This window comes from Copadichromis virginalis, linkage group LG2, assembly GCF_057382275.1.
Source record: "Copadichromis virginalis isolate Kocher_CV1m ecotype Utaka linkage group LG2, C_Virginalis_male_GT1.1, whole genome shotgun sequence".
NCBI classification, from domain to species: Eukaryota; Metazoa; Chordata; class Actinopteri; order Cichliformes; family Cichlidae; genus Copadichromis; species Copadichromis virginalis.
Window position 1 is genome coordinate 15,737,869 of NC_140619.1, and position 14,628 is coordinate 15,752,496.

General features: G+C 42.3%; 1 protein-coding gene across 1 annotated transcript; it reads right to left on the bottom strand.

Moving 5' to 3' along the window:
• Positions 1 to 5,152: 5,152 nt before the first annotated feature.
• Positions 5,153 to 10,960, bottom strand: LOC146717113 (uncharacterized). Its single transcript, XM_085465389.1, has 12 exons — positions 10,935 to 10,960; positions 9,930 to 10,028; positions 9,635 to 9,769; positions 9,255 to 9,403; positions 8,459 to 8,595; positions 8,272 to 8,365; positions 8,013 to 8,136; positions 7,677 to 7,894; positions 7,413 to 7,596; positions 7,051 to 7,175; positions 6,780 to 6,879; positions 5,153 to 5,425 (listed from the first exon to the last, which is right to left on the bottom strand). Exons 2-12 carry the CDS (start codon positions 9,946 to 9,948, stop codon positions 5,190 to 5,192), a joined length of 1,521 nt encoding a protein of 506 aa, XP_085321515.1. The 5' UTR covers positions 9,949 to 10,028; positions 10,935 to 10,960; the 3' UTR covers positions 5,153 to 5,189.
• Positions 10,961 to 14,628: the final 3,668 nt, after the last annotated feature.

A 14,628-nucleotide genomic window follows, 5' to 3' on the forward strand; every position in this document is an offset into this window, starting at 1 on the left:
TCTATTTTATTCAATTTTTCCTTTTTCCCTTCATCATAAAACATGTGACATACTGTCATGCACTTCACAAAAGAAGTTTGTTCTGACGTATTCAGAGTTGTGTATCTAAATACAGGATTCACTCGCACATCAAAACAGGAAACTCAGTGTTTTAGAGTCTCCACTCTAACAAACTCCAACACATCCCATTCACTCGTGCTAGAATTCAGTCACCTTTCATTAATCTAAAAACCAATCAAATAATTTGCATATCGGCTATTAACCCACTAAGTTGACAGGACAACAGAAATGCATGTTCAAAATAGTATCACAAAAGACAATTTCCCTCATACAGTAAATTTAGTAGTAAACTTGTGCTGCATCAATCAAGCAGGAAGCTTCTCCCAACTTACTATATTAACAACTAAATTTATTATCTGATCACTGGTTGGTCAAACCAGGATCTTTTTTCCCACAAAAGTTTAAATTGTTGTCCTGCAACCTAGAGAGTCAATTTTTTGCATTGGATAAATTCAGCATTTGATAACAAGTGTCTGCTAAATTGACACTATTTTAACACTGATGAAAGATAACAAGCTAATTTTCATTGCATGTGTGTTTGTGTTATTAGGCAGGTTTAATGCATGTCTGTGGAGCTGCATATCCAACAGAGCATGTTCTCTGCCTTTCCTACACATTTCTCTGCTATTATTTGATCACTTCTTAACTAATGTGCTATGAGTCCACTGGTTTTTGCATCACACGAGGTGACTTGGACAAGATGATAAACAGACTCACACGCTTAAGATGTTGTCTAATCTTCATAAGCTCTCTTGTGTTTGGAAGTGTTAGTAGGGTTAATGCATGTTGTGCTTGTGTGTGTGATTTTGTATATGTTTCTATTTTTGCAGTGTTTCAGACCCCTTCACAATTTTCCAACTTAAGCAGTCAGTTTTGTTTTTCCCAGGTTTGCTAACCCAAATTTTGATTTCCCACATTAAATAATTCCTATGTGTTCTCACCTAGTCTTCTCACTCTGTTGTCCTCTCCCACTTCAACAGTCCAACAGCCGGCAGTTCTCCTTCAGCTTTGTCCTGTGTCCCACTGTCTCTTCTTGCCATTTTACTCCACAGGTGGCAAATGTCAAACTCCAACTGTTCAGTTCTCCTCAAACGTTTTCTTCACATGCACAGTGAAGTCACAGCCTGTTGTAAACACAGTGCCATCCATCCGATCAGTCAGGATGATGGGTTTGCTCTTCTTCTCTGATGCTGTTTGTCCACATTGCTGCTGCTTTGCTGGGACTCTTTGCTCAGGACTTGCTGCTGTCTCTTTATCATGTTATTGCTTTGGAGCTGCATTCCTTGTCTTCAGGGAGGGGTGAGAGCTTGCTTGCTTGTGAGGTTGAGAGACACATGGCGCTGTAAATAAGTCAGCCAGAAACTTGGCCTGCATGTTTCCAATGATGTTAAACTATAACTTTCTTCCGTCCGCTGCATGTGGAAAATTGATTCAGGTCTGCTTTTCACCTGAAAGTGACAAACTAAGACATTTCATTATTATCATCACTGCTTAATCAACACACATCTCTCTCTCTGTGTGTGTTTTTGTGAACAGTCTTTTCTTAAAAGCAGAAAATGAAATTGTAGTTGTTTTTGGCTGATCAACACAAAACCTTTTTCCTATGATTTTTCTTTTTCACTCTTTTTTTTTTCTTCTTTTTTTCGTTACAATAGCTGGTGACCTGCAGAATCACCGCTCTCACTCACAATCAAAGGCAATTACTTTTACACAGAGCACAAAAACACTGTGACGTCAGACACATTCACACTCACTTTGTCATCTGCAAACATAAATCACATGGCTGATGATATGTGCCATGGTGATCCGTAAATATGATCACCAGTTTATTTAACTATTTTTCAACCCAACAAACAAATAAACAAAAACATGATGCTGATGTTATAAACACTCTACACACAAGTCAAGATGCAGGAAAACTGCTCACGGAAACGCTGCACACTCTCTGTTTCCCCCTCTTTGAGTAGTTCCCAGACAGCTCTTGATCTGATAATGTGTAGCTTGCTCATCAGCTCAGAAAAAAAAACTGCAACGCAACATCACACAGTAGTTGCATGCTCTGCCCACAGCGGCAAAGTCTTACACTTTCATATTCAACACAGCTTCTCCATCATGTACTTTTAGATGTTTCATACAGGGTTCAGCATATTAGTTGTTTTCACAGGTGTGCTCCATATCTCAACAATGGCTCATAACAAGACGACAGTCTTTCACACAGGTCAAGTGCCTCTATGCACTTCATTAGTTTAAATATTTACCTATATCACTTCACCTCACATGTCATTGTACTGAATTTAAGCAACCACAAGCTTAATGTAGATTACTTTTAACAACTATCCACCTCAATTAAATCTATGGTCTGGCACACAGGCTGTTGTCGATCAGGGCAAGCTAAAGAGTTAACATTTTGTGTCAGCAAGGGGTGGGGGGAAAGCCATCCACCAGAGCATATCTCAAGTGCTACTGATGTGGGCTGGCCCTGTCCACACACTCCTGGCTGCTTAGGAAACCATGATAACAACAGCAGTCGGTGTCACAGACCACGTGTTCTACTCCGCACACACTCACACAACAACAACAACAACAAATATCCTCACTCACAACCAACAAAAATTAGGCCTATTGTCTCAACGCAGTCTCACACAGTGACCGCGTGCTCTGCCGCACACAGTGGCAAAGACTTACAACGCAGTCTCACACAGTGACCGCGTGCTCTGCCGCACACAGTGGCAAAGACTTACAACGCAGTCTCACACAGTGACTGCGTGCTCTGCCGCACACAGTGGCAAAGACTTACAACGCAGTCTCACACAGTGACCGCGTGCTCTGTCGCACACAGTGGCAAAGACTTACAACGCAGTCTCACACAGTGACCGCGTGCTCTGCCGCACACAGTGGCAAAGACTTACAATGCAGTCTCACACAGTGACCGCGTGCTCTGCCGCACACAGTGGCAAAGACTTACAATGCAGTCTCACACAGTGACCGCGTGCTCTGCCGCACACAGTGGCAAAGACTTAAACTTACTTGGCGTTGCTTAGCGTGTAATATCAGCCTCGAATCCCGCCGATCGCCATTCATCGAGGAGAAAAGACAGACAGCGAATCCACAGGAACTTCCTGGCTGACGTCAGTCTTTCAGCGTGCCTCTTCTCCCCTCGGTAAATGCGATTCCAGGGCTCCGGCATCGAAGGACCAATTAATGATAGGTTTGTAGCTTGAATCTATCCGCTGGAACGTTGAAGACAATATAATTACACTGCAAAGCAAGACACAAGTAGGCAAAGTTCTTCATGTTACTCGTGCACGGGAGAGAACCGGACAGGCGCCGTTCCTTCACTTGACCCCAGTTGCTCTCGTCCGTTCTCCCGTACCACTGTTCTTTTATTGAGGTTACATGAATATGCATAAGTTCATTAACATATGACGTCTACATACACACAAAGAGTACCTTGCCTGTGTGTGTGTGTGTGTGTGTGTGTGTGTGTGTGTGTGTGTGTGTGTGGACTGCTGATCAAAGGGTCAAACATCCTTGGTCAGGAAGAGGGTAGCCTCCCCCTCACCCTAGATGGTTCATCCTAGATAACACGGTGAGGAAGTCCTGCAGTTCATCTAAACAAAGAGCACTTAGACTAGAACAGACGCAACTACGTTAATCCTACCATAAAACAATAAGACACGGTATGACCTCTCATGCTCCCAAAGTGCTGTCTAATACACACAAAGTTTGCAGACTATCAAGGATCAAAACCTCTACCAATCTACAACTAATTACAAAACTCTAAGCATATATAAGTAAATATTTCTAAGCATAAATGACAATCAACAATACAAACCTAACAAGGGACACCGGCCTCGTCTTCCCTTCTAGAAGTGCATGCTTAAATGAAGATGAATAAAGATGAATAAAAGTTTTGTGAAAATGACTACTGAGTCCGGTGCCATCTCTGGATGCTCGAGGAATAAAAAGAACCGGGGTAAAACTGATTTCTCAACACTTTCCAGTTTTTTGACATCATTTATCAGTGGTTCCAGTATAACATCAAAACCATACTTTTGCAGATCTGGTGTGTGGATAAGTGACACTAAATGAATGTTCATCAAAATGGAATTAAATTTTGGGGGCAAGTTTCTTATAACAAAATAAATGCAGCCAATTTTGTGAATTCCGCGCTTAGAGCCAAGAGGATTGGCTGTTTCCAAATCATCATAGTATAGCTGAATTTGTAATGCATGCCTTTTGGCTGAAAACAAAAGGTGAGTTTTAAAGTAACTTCCATCACAAAAGTCATGATAAGCATCAGGCTCTGAGCTACACTCTCTCTGCAGGAAAACACAGATCTCTGGATTTCTAAACATGAACTTCAAAGACTCCAAAATAGGTACATATATAAAATTATCCTTCACAGGTACTTGATCATAAGTACCAGACTTCTGATTTCGCCTGATGTCATACCTCACTCCAAGTGTTATTCCTCTAGGTTCTACAACGCCCCATTTTAGATTGAAGTATTTATTTCGTTTCCATTCTGTGTTCAGATTGGTGAAAGGGTTTTCAAAATTTTCAAAACATTCATTTGTTAAAGATATGCTGGAGTCCTTTGTGGGTAACGCAGAAAGAATGGCCTGCTTTGCTTCTGAGCGAAGCTCACTTGTTAATTCCTCCAAATCGCCTACAAGTGAGGATACTAAACTGTTAGAAAGGCCACTACCCTGCAGTTTGGCCACAATGGATGCACACATTTCTTTGGATGAATCCCTTGTAAGTACTGAATCAATGCTCACTGGAACACTGGAAGAACTAGACTCTGGAAGAACACTGGGAGAACTGTGAGGAAGATTTGAGGAATTAAACTGGTCCTCCAAAGCAGGTGAAACTGTGTCATTAGAAAAACAAGCAATGGCTGAAGTTCGATCATTTTGGTCAACATTGCTGTGAAAACTACTGAGGTGCTTCCTAAAGCCTGCATAAGTTTGGAGCTGAATCCTGCAGCCTGGCTGCCAACAAAATAACTTAAACTTAGGTCCAGGATAATAACCATGTTCACCTCTTAAATGTGAAATCAGCTGCTGACTGATGGGATAAGCTCTCTTACACAAAAAACATGTCAGCATTTTAATGATTTTTACTTAGGTTGTGAGAAGAATTTCCTGGTTAAGGATTTTGGCTCTCAGGTCACGAACTCTTGGGGACTCCTTCATTTTCCCCATATCAATATTGTATACTGTTGTCTGCAGAAATGTGTAGAAATTCACAAGTGCAGCATCATAAGACACATTGAACACAAAATGAGCTTTAAAAAGCTCATCAAATGCCCCAAGGGAGTGGCTGGCCTGGCAGGGGATGAGACGCTTGTCTATGGCAACATACACTCAACAAAAATATAAACGCAACACCTTTGTTACTGCTCCCATTCCCCATGGGATGGATGTAGAGACCTAAAATTCATTCCAGATACACAATATAACCATCCCTCCCAAACAGTGGTCACAAATCAGTCCAAATGTGTGGTAGTGGGCACATCTGCTATATTGAGATAATCCATCCCACCTCACAGGTGTGCCACATCAGGATGCTGATCTGACATCATGAGTAGTGCACAGGTGTACCTCAGACTGCCCACAACAAAAGGCCACCCTGGAATGTGCAGTTTTTTGCGCTATTGGGGGTCTGGGGACCCAGAACCGGTCAGTATCTGGTGTGACCACCATTTGCCTCATGCAGTGCAACACATCGTCGCATGGAGTCTATCAGATTGTCAATTGTGGCCTGTGGAATGTTGGTCCACTCCACTTCAATGGCTGTGCGAGGTTGTTGGATATTCGTGGGAACTGGTACATGCTGTCGTATACGCCGGTCAAGCACATCCCGAACATGCTCAATGGGTGACATGTCCGGTGAGTATGCTGGCCATGCAAGAACTGGGACATTCTCAGCTGCCATCTGCCCTGAACAATGTGAACCATGATTCATCCGTGAAGCGCACACCTCTCCAACGTGCCAGATGCCATTGAATGTGAGCATTTGCCCACACAAGTCTGTTACGGCGACGAGCTGGAGTCAGGTCAAGACCCCGATGAGGACGACGGGCATGCAGTTGAGCGTCCCTGAGACGGTTTCTGACAGTTTGTGCAGAAATTGTTTGGTTGTGCAAACCAATTGTTCCAGCAGCTGTCTGGGTGGCTGGTCTCAGACGATCTTGGAGGTGAACCTGCTGGATGTGGAGGTCCTGGGCTGGTGTGGTTACACGAGGTCTGCGGTTGTGAGGCCGGTTGGATGTGCTGCCATATTCTCTGAAATGCCTGTGGAGACGGCTTATGGTTGAGAAATGAACATTCAATGCACGGGCGACAGATCTGGTTGACATTCCTGCTGTCAGCATGCCAATTGCACGCTCCCTCATTGCTTGTGGCATCTGTGGCATTTTGCTGTGAGACAAAACTGCACATTCCAGGGTGGCCTTTTGTTGTGGGCAGTCTGAGGTACACCTGTGCACTACTCATGATGTCAGATCAGCATCCTGATGTGGCACACCTGTGAGGTGGGATGGATTATCTCAATATAGCAGATGTGCCCACTACCACACATTTGGACTGATTTGTGACCACTGTTTGGGAGGGATGGTTATATTGTGTATCTGGAATGAATTTTAGGTCTCTACGTCCATCCCATGGGAATGGGAGCAGTAACAAAGGTGTTGCGTTTATATTTTTGTTGAGTGTAGAAGCTGTCGACCTTCCTCTTCTGGTGCCCAACAGGCAGGAGGTATGGCTGCTGACTCTGCTGATTCTGGAGATGCTCTTCCAAACTGCAGCAAGACTGGAGTTGAGACAAAGATACTGAGCATTTGACACAGGAGCAAGTCAGAGATAATAGCATCACAGAAATGAGTATGTAAACCTCCTTTGTAAGCTCAACTGTAATTTGTTTCATTCACCTCTTAACCAGTGACATGACAACTTATGATAAAAACTATAAATATTAAATTACCTTATGAAAGACTACAAGTCTCTCAACAGCATCAGAGGCGCTGATTTTTTGATACTTTGGTCCTCCTGGAGGTGGCAGAAGGAAATGTAACAGTAACAACTGGGAGGCCATGTCTTGGTCAAAGGCTGCGGCCAAAGAGTCACAAGAATCAATTGACAGCAAATCTTTCAAATGCAACTTTTAAGGAGAACTAGAAAAGCACTTCCTAAGAAAGTTGAAATGTGCTGTCATAAACATTAAACTAACAGCTAAAGAAAACTGATGAAGCAAAGCTAACAGGTGAATGAATTGGTATTTATTAATAGAATCCTGATGCTATTGAACTTTAACTGCTTATAGCAAATCATATTTAACAAACTCACTTGCTGCCTCATCAAGATCACTTCCTGGTGGACTCTCTGCTGACTGCACCAATTGACGCAACTCTACTGTTGAGGTGAGCTGCTTGGCCTCTTTGATGATTTGATACCTAAAGATTGGATCCCATTTCTGAAGCAGCCTGGTAGATATCTCATCATCAAACAGGAGAGTGAAGTCTTGATTCACCTTTAAGAAAGAAAATCTACTACTGCCACATTCATCTTGAAATTTAAAGTGATATTAAAAATTCCACTGAATATTCTCACCAATCCTTTTGTATCCAAGAATCTTGGAAAGATAGACAGGATATCAAGACCTTTGTCAGGATCATTGATGAGCTTCTGACGATGCTGAAAGGTCTTTCTCATCTTCTGGAAAATCAAGGAAGTGTCATATGTATGGTTCAGCAAAGAGATGGCCTCCTGGCAAGCATCTCCATCAAGCTGCATGTCGACATTAATGGGCCTTTGGTAATTTGGGCCCCCTGAAGAAAAACATACAAACATAAAAGCATAGGTGCTGAGCAGATAGGTAAATGAAAACAAAATAGTATATAATGTAAATGAGAACATTATCTAGTTTGTGGACACTTAATTTCTTACCTCCTTCTTGAGCAAAGCCAGTGGAGCTACTTGGTGGTGCAGATCCTCTTCTAGTCTTTCTCTGTATCGTTTTCAAACGCCAAGAAATGTATCCAGTGCTGCTTGCAGCATCATAGAAGTGTTCCTAAAATGTAAATACATTCAAAAATAATGTGTTGTCAATCTGAAAATTTTCAGAACTTAAATGTCAACGCACACAAATCCCAATGATGCACAGCATGAAAATTATGTAAACAAAGTGCAATAATAGTGACTATACATAGCCTTTCTTGGAGTATGGGTCTTTCAGGGATGGGAACAATGTCACTACCCCTAGCGCGTACTGTTCTCTAACAGCTTTGGTGGGGAGGTGCCTGAAAAACGATTTTAAATTAGCATGCTTAAGTAATGGCAAAATAGTAACTTGTATTTAAAAAAAAAAAAATGCACCAATAGAACACACATACCCATGGCAATCAATCATGTGAGCCACTATTATATTGACCATTTTTCTTCTGGTAGCATCTGTTAGAGTTTGTGTTGTGTGATATTCCTGGAGAACCTCTTCACCACCTGAATTGGTTCCAAGTACACCTTCAATTAACTTGAGAAAAAAAAGAGGCAAAAAGTGAGGAATAGCTTTTCTACATATTAAGAATAATGAAGTAGAAAAAAAACTATGAGAACTGAGTTTTGTCACTGTCATGATCCTGGGTCCTTTTGACCCAGCGTTTTGTGTTTTCTCTTCGCGATTTTGGTTCTGTTCTTCCTCTGGTTAGTGTTTACTCTGTTCTGCCCGTGTGTTCCTGTATCTAGTCCGCGTTTCTTAGTTTGTGTCCTTTCATGTGTAAGTTCCTGTTTTATTGTGAAGGTCTGTGTCTTATGTGAGTGTTTTCAGTTTGCCTCCCTAGTCTCGTCATGTTAATTACTCCCAGCTGTGTTCCCACCTGTATGTAATCCCCCTGTGTTCTCTGAGTGTATTTTAGTTGTGTCTTCTGTCATAGTAGTGGCTGGTTCGTCTGTGTTGTTTCCCCTCGGTCTCCCTGCGTCTCCCCGTATGTATTTCTCCGGACCTCCCTGCATCCTCATTCTGGTTTGTCTTATTAGTTTACCCAGTTTAGGTTTCCGGTTTCATGTTTTGTCGCCACCGCTGTTTGTACTTACACCCCTGTAAATAAACACTCACCTGCACCAGAGCTGCCGCCTTTTGGGTCCTTACTACAAATCCACACGGCTTGCCCCGCAAACCGTGACAGTCACAACCTTTTTAGCAGATGCTGCATCAACAGTACCCTCAACTCTTGTTTTCTTCCTGGGACCCTCATCTAGAAGTATAGTTGATGTACTTGCATTTGAGCTGAAGCTTGAATCAGAACAATCAGATGCAGAAGACAAGGAGCAATCAGAAAATTCTAAAAGGAAAAAACAACATTATTCTGTAAGGTGTAGAAAAAAAATCTGGCTGTGGATTTTTAACTAACAAGGCAACATCACACTGCAGACCTGACTCATTTAAATTAACTGATCTCAATGTTCAAACAGCTGATTGGTCAAATTGTGTGCTCCTGATTATTTGGAACAACCAGCAGCCACACAGCCCTTCCCCATGTCTGGTGTTGAGCTTGCCCCTTTAAATTTCTCACCATCACTTGAGAAAACTGTTAGGACCACAGTGCCTTGGCTGATAAGGTCACTGAAAATCACTTCATCAACTTCTGTCCCTGTTGCATCTTTGTACACTATTTTTGCATCAGGTGGCAGGCAGAATCTCTCAATGACTGGAAAAGATAAGATATATCTGAGTGCACCTTTTAAGTAAACTGTTCTTGCCTCACATTCACTAAAGTGATACACCACTGTATGATTCAAGAGACTTGGCGAAACGCCCTACAAAAAATTCTGTCCCCCCAACTAAAATTAGGTAAGATATAAACAAACCTTTTTCATGAAACTGCATAAACTCAAACCGCCAAATCAACCTCTTCCAACTTCACATACTTCTGCTGTTGGCAGTATCGAACCTGGACCAGCATTTTACTGAGACAAAATAATAACAAAAATGGTACACTAGTAAGTATTTGACATTTAGAGCAATTCAAGCAAAAATGATTAAAACACTGACATATACCGTACATGGTGATTAATACTGACCATGCGTTTGAATTTCACTGCAATAACATTTAATGTTATCAAATAAACCTGTGTCTGTCCATGCAGGAGTCCAATTGATACGCAACACAATACAAAATACATGTTAATCTATGGTGTATTTTACACCAGACACGGAGTGCTACGAAGCGATTGTTTCGGTATCCCGCAGGAAGTTACACCAAGACACATGAGACAATCCAGGCAATTTTGAAGATAAAAGCTATTCTCCAAAATAAAATACTGCGATTGACAAATGCGATCAGATTCGTGTATGAAAAGAGACAATAGAGATGAAAATAAACACATCGCAAAGGAGGGGACAGCCTAACTGACTATGTTTGGGGCGGGTGTCTCAAAGGGAGAAGAGAGTGAGACAGAGAGAGACAGATTAGAGACAAGTCAACGATGAACGATGTCAAAGTAAAAGCAGGAGTGACTAAAACAAGCTCTCTTCCATTATTTTGGGATGTTATTTACTTATCAATTGTGAAAAAAAATGCTCTGAATAAACAGAGGAGCAAAAACGCTCATGAACTGGCGTGGAGAAAGACGTGTCTGTGTGAACAGGGGAAAAGCTGAACGTGGCGCGGCGCTTCTACGTGCAGTGTCTACTGTCACTCACGAGTAAAAAGACTGCAACATTAACATTAGCATTGGAGGCTAAATAGAATTTTCGACACATCTCCTCCTCTATTAAAGCTTGTTTTCAGCAACCGAACACCAAGAAACATCAAGAAAACCTCACTGCACCGATAGAATACCGTTAATTTTATATAAGTTTGAATTACTTACCGTTTGTGTAAAATACTCCAAGCAGCAACACGGCAGGCATCCACCACGGTGTAACCAGCAGACGCACATGGAAAATCGGCCCGGCAGAGCAAACTATTAATTGATCCACGGGTTTACCTGGGCAGAAGCCCAGGAGCCTACCAAGATAAATAACTTTCATTTAATTGGACTTGAATAACACTGTTTAATAACTCCAACACTGAACACTATTTGAATCAGAATGTGTTAAAATGACACTTTGAGAGTGGAAATCAACTCTAACATGTTTAACCCTGAAATTTTAACACTCCAGTTTTTGCTGTGTATACACTGATATGCACACACTCATCCCCCCTCCCTTTCCAAATGGCTTCGATGCTTATTCCCTTCCGATGCTGCACCCTTTACTACGGAGCCCCGCAGGGGACATGGGAGAAAAAAAAAATTAAGACGGACTTTTGCGAGATCTCGCAAAACAAACTCGGGATCTCGCAAAAGTATTGCGAGATCTCGCAAAAGTTTAGCCGCATTCTTCGGAGGCCGCCAGCTCGAAGCCGACCGGGAGGTCGAGGCACGATGTGCCGGGAAAGCGGTGTTCCTCCCGGCTGTAGTAGGTCTCGACCTCCCGTTAGCTTCGAGCTAGTGGGTGTCAGATCTCCAAAAACGTCGGAGCACTTTTGCAAATATGTGATGTCTTGTAAACCGAGCAGGTATCTGACGTTTACACAACTACATAAACGCCTCAAAATATCTTAAAGGTGTATTTTGTGACCCAGAAAGAGTAATATTAAAACTAAGTAGCTGCCGCCATTGTTGGAATTCAACTTTCGCAAGAAAGTTTTGCGAGATCTTGCAAAAAAACTCGGGATCTCGCAAAACTTTTGCGAGATCCTGAGTTTGTTTTGCAAGATCCCGAGTTAGTTTTGCGAGATCTCGCAAATGTTTTGCGAGATCCCGAGTTTGTTTTGCGAGATCTCGCAAAGGTTTTGCGAGATCGCGCAAAGGTTTTGCAAGATCCCGAGTTTGTTTTGCGAGATCTCGCAAAAGTCCGTCTTAATTTTTTTTCTCCCATGTCCCCTGCGGGGCTCCGTACTTTACCCACCCCTGTTGCTTGTCATGTGTTTCTTTGGTGTATTAAGAGTTTTTTCATGTGTTATGTGCAGAGGTGGTTTTTTTTTTCTGTTCTCAAACTGATCTCCCTGTTGGAGCTCAGTCTGGGGGGAGTTATTTTTTTCTCATTATCTTTCCTCATGTGGTGCATTTTCCAATGTTATACCTCTCTGACCTGTCTTCCCCATGTGATGTTTTGTGTAATGCATGTATGTATGTATGCTGATGCCATGATGCCGACCTGCCACAATGCCACCCTGGGCAACAGCCCATGTCGCCCATACCAAAAACTGCCACTGACTATTCACTATGGACTATTCTAACCCCTAGGATAACATGGCTGAAAAAGCCCCTAACCACCATGAGGCGGTGATATGTCAGAGGTAGTTAACCATGTATACTAAAACATGAACTGACTTAAAAGAGTGACTGTCAGATGTTTTTTGAACTGAACAGGGGTTCATGTAGGTTGATTGCATTGTCGTTTGTAAAGAACACATAGATAGAAACTGGTTGGCAACAGCAATCCTATCCAAATGCCGCAAAACACAACGTCCAATACCTGACTGAGCTTACAAGCTTAAACTCCCTAAAACTGCTTCATTCAGTTTCTTGTGTGAATAACAAAAAAATTAGTCATGCCAGAAAGGCTAGTTTTTTAGTGATTGCAATAATGATGGAGGTAGTGTAATTTCTGTACAGCGTGCCCAGCAAGAAGAGTAGCATTTTTTCTCCTAATGCTACTCTTGTAGAGGAGAAACAACAAAGCGTCCTAACATCCTAACAGTGTCCTATTATTATAATTATAATTATTATTATAAAGTATGCAAGTTCCACTTGCACTTAATGCTGTGCAAACAAGCTTGCTATTCTGTGTTCCCCCTATGCTTCTGAAACTGTCTAAATTATCTGCTGAGTGGTGGTGGTGGCAGTGGTGGAGGGGTGGGGAGAGGATTCACTAGCTTTTTCAGGATTAGTGCAGCTCTAATTCACTGCTCATGTGGAAGAGCACAACATGTGTGGATGAATGAAGCGAAAGGCCAAAGCTTGGACTCAGTATGGAACCTGCTGTAGTCTTCCGAACAATCCATCTCTCAAAAGAAAAGAAAAGCAGTCTATTAGGATGAGTGATTTCAAGTGGAGGAGATTTATTTCTCACCGTGCATGTACCATGATACACTGTTGATGAATGAACACGAGAGGCACAAATAGAGCTGGCATATTTACTCTGAATCAGCGTCCTGTGTGATAGGTCACCTAGAGTGCTTGTAGAGGTCACCGGTCTAGTGCTCTTCATGTCTCCACATTTCATTTAACTTTAGAAGTATAAGCATTATTTATCATACGAGTATTATAAAATGACATGCTTCCTTTTTTCTTCTCCATTAATTCTCTCAGATTTCTTTTTTTGCACATGATCAAGCTACAGTACGTGAATCTCATGCATAACTAAATAATTTTGTAGATCATTTGCCCACAGCAGCAGGAGGGTGTATTCCTGCTGTGAGATGAATACAGCAAAAAAGCAGGCACATATATCATTGCTCTGCAAAGTCAACCAAAGAACCCATGAATACTGACCTATACTAAGGAATTCTAAAGGTGAAATTATGGCATACAGTGGGGCAAAAAAGTATTTAGTCAGCCACCGATTGTGCAAGTTCCCCCACCTAAAATGATGACAGAGGTCAGTAATTTGCACCAGAGGTACACTTCAACTGTGAGAGACAGAATGTGAAAAAAAAATCCATGAATCCACATGGTAGGATTTGTAAAGAATTTATTCGTAAATCAGGGTGGAAAATAAGTATTTGGTCAGTAACAAAAATACAACTCAATACTTTGTAACATAACCTTTGTTGGCAATAACAGAGGTCAAACGTTTACTATAGGTCTTTACCAGGTTTGCACACACAGTAGCTGGTATTTTGGCCCATTCCTCCATGCAGATCTTCTCGAGAGCAGTGATGTTTTGGGGCTGTCGCCGAGCACCACGGACTTTCAACTCCCGCCACAGATTTTCTATGGGGTTGAGGTCTGGAGACTGGCTAGGCCACTCCAGGACTTTCAAATGCTTCTTACGGAGCCACTCCTTTGTTGCCCGGGCGGTGTGTTTTGGATCATTGTCATGTTGGAAGACCCAGCCTCGTTTCATCTTCAAAGTTCTCACTGATGGAAGGAGGTTTTGGCTCAAAATCTCACGATACATGGCCCCATTCATTCTGTCCTTAACACGGATCAGTCGTCCTGTCCCCTTGGCAGAAAAACAGCCCCATAGCATGATGTTTCCACCCCCATGCTTCACAGTAGGTATGGTGTTCTTGGGATGCAACTCAGTATTCGTCTTCCTCCAAACACAACGAGTTGAGTTTATACCAAAAAGTTCTACTTTGGTTTCATCTGACCACATGACATTCTCCCAATCCTCTGCTGTATCATCCATGTGCTCTCTGGCAAACTTCAGACGGGCCTGGACATGCACTGGCTTCAGCAGCGGAACACGTCTGGCACTGCGGGATTTGATTCCCTGCCGTTGTAGTGTGTTACTGATGGTGACCTTTGTTACTTTGGTCCCAGCTCTCTGCAGGTCATTCACCAGGTCCCC

What these genes read in the sequence shown, in the direction of transcription:
- LOC146717113 (XM_085465389.1), bottom strand. An exon ending in ATGCAGCATCTGCTAAAAAG is followed by an intron (nt 8,596 to 9,254) that starts GTTGTGACTGTC and finishes TTTTTTCTCAAG; the next exon opens with TTAATTGAAGGTGTACTTGG. An exon ending in GACTTGTAGTCTTTCATAAG is followed by an intron (nt 6,880 to 7,050) that starts GTAATTTAATAT and finishes TCTCAACTCCAG; the next exon opens with TCTTGCTGCAGTTTGGAAGA.